Source organism: Elephantulus edwardii, unplaced genomic scaffold (genome assembly GCF_000299155.1).
Source record: "Elephantulus edwardii isolate Elephantulus edwardi_28Jun2011 unplaced genomic scaffold, EleEdw1.0 scaffold00054, whole genome shotgun sequence".
Lineage (NCBI taxonomy): Eukaryota > Metazoa > Chordata > Mammalia > Macroscelidea > Macroscelididae > Elephantulus > Elephantulus edwardii.
Window position 1 is genome coordinate 15,801,739 of NW_006399804.1, and position 4,888 is coordinate 15,806,626.

Consider the following 4,888-nt stretch of genomic DNA (forward strand, 5'->3'; position numbering starts at 1 on the left):
CCCCCAGCCCCAGTACACTATCCTCTTGGAAAAGTAAAAGAAAAATTATTTCATTGTTTTATAAACCCTTCCCCCAGGTCCACTCCACTATGCAGCCTTTGCTCTAGACTCCCGTCATATCAAAAATACCTAACATATATCCCTTTTAAACAGTTTTCTCCCTCATCTGTTTCAATGCAGTATCTATTATTGAACCCATCTTTCTCAGTCTCCCTCCAACACTGAGGTCAGTCCTGTTTTACAACAGTGGTACCATGCAGTATTTGTCCTTTTGTGACTGAGATACTTCACTCAGCACAATGTCCGCCAGGGTCACCCATTTTGAATAATATTGCATGAGTTCCTTGTTTTTCAATGTAGCATAGTATTCCATTGTGTAAATATACCACAACTTCTCTATCCATTCATTTGTTGATGGGCACTTGGTTTGTTTCCAACTCCTTGCTATTGTGAACAAAGCCTGAATAAACATGGGTGTGCATATATGTGCTTGGATGTCAGTTATGGTTTCTTTTGGGTATATTCCCAGTAGTGGAAGTGCTGGGTCAAATGGTATCTCTATTTGCAACTTTTTGAGAAAGTGCCATACCGCTTTCCACAGTGGTTGCACCATTTTACACTTCCACCAACAGTGAATAAGGGTTCCAGTTTCTCCCCAACCTCACCAGCATTTGTTGCTTGCCGTTCTGTTAAATTTTGCTATTCTGACTGGGGTGAGATGATATCTCATAGTTGTTTTAGGGCTTGTTATTTTCTCACTTACTTCTCCAAACATCACAAAAATCCTTAATACATGTGTTTTATAGGTTCCATTTTACCACAGTCTCCTTGACTGCTCTGAGGACAACTAGAGTCAAGTCAGAGAATGGTGTTCGACACATCTTCCAAACAAATGTTTCAGACAGCTGACCCTCCAGTGGGATTTCAGAGGCTGTACGTGGTAGGGAGGTGGGTGTGCTCATCTTTCTCCAATAGGACAGCCGACAGATTCAAACCACTTGCCTTTGGTTTGGTGGCACAACTTCATACTCACTAGTCCACCAGAGTTCTTTAAGAAGAATTAAGATCCATTTTCTAGAACATATTCCAAAATTGGAAAAAATATTTAAAGGAGATATTATTCCAAAAAGTCCAAAACATATGGTTACCATGGCCATTGGTCCAGGGTCCTGAGTCCTGACTAGTAGACCAGAAACTGTCCCAACAGAGCAATGAGTAAAAAGAACATATTTAATAGGGTGGCAGGCCTGGGTTTAGACCCAGTTCATCCATTCCTGCTTTCATGAATACAGACAAGATAGCTAACTTCTCTATTTCATTATTTGTAAAGTTAAAAAACAGTTGCCATACACAGTTGTGATAAAAATAGGCACTTATATTGGAAGCACATATCACAAGCTGGATTTGTAATAAGAAATGGTTACTTTTCTATTTTTCCCTTTTTCTTCCTTTACTGTATTTTAGGGAGCTTTGTTGGCATAGTGGTAAGAAGCTGTCCTGCCAACCCAAAGGCACATGGTTCAAAGCCACAAGCTACTACACGGGGAAAAAGATGAGCAAAGACCTCCTGTGCAAACCGGCTGGAGGGTCAGCTATGAGTCTGTTAAAACTTAATGGTACTGGAAGAGGGGACACAATGATTAAGTGTTTGTCTGCTAACCAAATTTCTGAGGTTCAAACTCACTAGATCTCCACCAGAAAAGATGTGACAATTTGTTTCCCTAAAGATGAAAACCAAGCCCACAGCCATGGAGTTGATTTCCAAGAACACCAATCCTCCATGGGGTTTTGGAGACTAAATCTTTACAGGAAGAGACAGCCTGTCTTTCTCTCATAAAACAGTTGGTGGATTCAAACTGCTAACCTTTCAGTTAGCAGCCCAACACATAATGCATTATACCACCAGGACTCCTTTAAATAAAGATCACAGCCAAGGAAACCTGAGGGGGCAGTTCTGCTCGGTCCTATCACACCTCTGTGAGTTAGAACAGACCCACAGAATAAGCGTTATGTTTTAATAGGTAATTCCTAGCATTCACCATTGACACAACAGTAAAATGAGGTATATACTGTGCAAAATAGTGGCATTTTCTAAAGATCAAGATCTCTAGTTTAAGGAAAGCCTGAGACTTGAGCTAATTTAATTTCCATAGGTCTCTGCTGTAGCAATTTCCAAGCTAAAGAGGAAAAATTTTTAAAGTCTTCTTTACATTCTCCCCCTCCCCGCTTACCACCACACCCCTGCTGGCAGCATAATTCTTCAGAGGAAGAAAAAATAAATCTATAGTTGCCTTGAAAAGCATTCATGCAAAAGAAAGCCCAAATTCATAAGTAATCTGACTTCTGCATCACTTTTCAAAACAGTATCCTATTACCAGCTAAAACAAACAGAGTGGTTTCAACCACAGGAACTGACAGGCAGTGCACAAGGGCAGATTGGAAAAGATTAAATATTTGTGCAAAGAGGGGGGGAGACGACAACGAAGAAGAAACCAGCCACCCTCCCCTCCACAAAGGGCTGCCTTAGTCTGGAATAATGCAAGGGGAAAGCAGGCAATAGAGGAGCAAGGAGTTGAGAAGAGAGTCTTATCTTTGGAGCTTAAAGAGTGATTTTTGGAAGGATGGCTTGGAGAAGGGGAGATAGAGGGCATGAAAGGAAGAAAATGCAGCTTGTGTCTGCACCCGGTCACTGAAGCCAGTTCTTGTCATCAGCTGAGGCTGCACTTTTGACCCAGGCAATGGAGTCTGGCCACCACGCGGGCTCCCGGGAAGACGGAAACTGGATGACGACAGCTTTGAAGTCCCTGGACTGGGAGAGCAGAGAGGAGAGAGCGAGGCACACTCAGAGCAGACACTGTCTCTCATCAGCAGCACCTCATTAATTTGAGGGAGCAGAAGAATGGGAATCAGTGCTCCAAAGGCCTAGGGGGCAGGGTTGTGGGGAAAAGGAAAGGCAGACTTGAAAAAATTGTTAAAAATTACGGTTTTCAGCTTGGCCGACAGTCTATCAAAGCTGGCTTCTGCCTTTGAGAGAATTTAGTGGTTGCCAGAACTTAGAAGTAAAAGGCAAGAAAGAAAATGCATATAACTAACTGTGAGTCCTGGGCAGCCAGAAAGGTGATGGCTGATAAAATGAGAATCTTTGAGGAACTGAGATTTTTTTTTTTCTCCAGTGCATTTTGGAGTACCTGGGGTTCCTACCAGGAAGACTAACAGGGTGAGTCACAGAAGGGGGTAAAAAACCCTGAAAACAAAACCAACACCTCCCCCCCCCCGCCCCCCGCCCAGGAAGTTCTTTGAAGACAGCTAAATTTACCCCAAGCTCAAGAAGAGGAGAAAGTGGAGAAGCTGAGAGGACAGACTTGGTCAGTTTAAGGACAAGTGACTGCCAAGGCCTGCAACTGACACCCTGTGTCACCCTAAGCATGGGGTCCTGATGTGGGCACTTTATTTTGTTGTTGTTGTGTGCCATTGAGTTGCTTGTTACTCTAAGTAAAAATGCTCTGAACTCTGCTCTATCTTGAGTCAACTTCATTGTCTCTGACTGACACACCTGCCCCCATTACCTCAGTCACTGAGTTTATCCATCTCAACTAGGGTCTTCCTCTACTGCACTGTCCCTCCACCCTCCCAAGCAGGATATCCCTCTCCAAGGACTGGTCCTTCCTTGCAACATGTCCAAAGTATGTCAGATGAAGCTTCAGAATCTATGCCTCCAAGGAGCAGCCTGATTTCACTCTCTCCAGGACAAACCTGTTTGTTCTTCTAGCAGTCCATGGTATAGTCAGTACTCTTCTCCAACACCACATCTCAAAGACATCAATTATTCTTCTATCATCCTTAGTCATTGTCCAGCTTTCTGATACATAGCAAGTAATTGTGAAAACCATGATCTGAATCAGGTGTAATCTAGACTGACATTGTTGCTCTTCAGTACTCTGGAAAGGTCCATGACAGCAGATTTCCCCAATGCAATCCATGTTTTGATTTCCTTGCTGCTGGTACCAAGAGTATTGATTATGGAGCCAAGCAAGCTGAAGCAGTTTACAGTCTTACTCTCTTCATTGTCTATCATGATGTGGCCAACCAGCTTAATGGTGAGAATCTTTAATATTTTTTTTTATGTTGAGCTTCAAGCCATAGAGAAGTAGTCCTTGTAGTCCTTGACCTTCTGCAGCAAATGTCTCAGGTCCTTCTCAGTTTCAGCAAGCAGGGTTATGTCATCTGCATATTGCAGGTTGTTGATGAGTCTTCCTCCAATTCCTGATGCTACACTCCTCCTAATAGAGCCCAGCCTCCAGTATGATCTGTTCTGCATGTAGATTGAAAAGGTATGGAGATAGGATGCATCCCAAGTCTTCACCTTTCCTGATTTTGAACCATGCAATATTTCCTTGCTCTGTTCTGACAATTGCCTCCTGTTCCAAATATAGGTTTCACATAAGCACAGTCAAATGTTCTTGGATTCCCATTCTTCTCAGCATTAGCCACAGTTTGTTGTGATCCACACAGTCAAATGCCTTTGTATAGTCAGTGAAACATAGATAGACATTTCTCTGGTACTCTCTGATGTCAGCCAAGGTCCATCTAAGACTGGCTATGACATCCCTAGTGTCACAGCCTCTTCTAATCCCAGCCTGCACACCTGGTAGTTCGTGTTGATGTGCTGTTCCAGTCTTTCATTTGTTTTGCTCCTTAGTTATTCTAATGTTCAGCCTGGGCTTCAAACCTTAAGCAAGAGGTTTAAAATAAGCCCATTTTGGGGTTGTTGTTGTTGCTGTTGTTGTTGTTATGTGCTGTCGAGTTGTTTGCGACTCATAGTGACCCTATGCACAACAGCCCTAAACCCTGCTCTATCCTACGTCAACCACACTGCCTCTGACACACC

The 4,888-nt window shown here is 43.0% G+C and overlaps 1 protein-coding gene across 1 annotated transcript in view; it reads right to left on the bottom strand.

Moving 5' to 3' along the window:
• Positions 1 to 2,686: 2,686 nt before the first annotated feature.
• The window catches only part of LOC102870663 (40S ribosomal protein S28-like), a 76,602-nt gene continuing 74,400 nt past the window's right edge, over positions 2,687 to 4,888 (bottom strand). The window contains exon 2 of the mRNA XM_006887114.1: positions 2,687 to 2,804. Coding sequence (XP_006887176.1) covers positions 2,687 to 2,804 — 118 coding nt within the window. The remainder of the gene's footprint in view (positions 2,805 to 4,888) is intronic.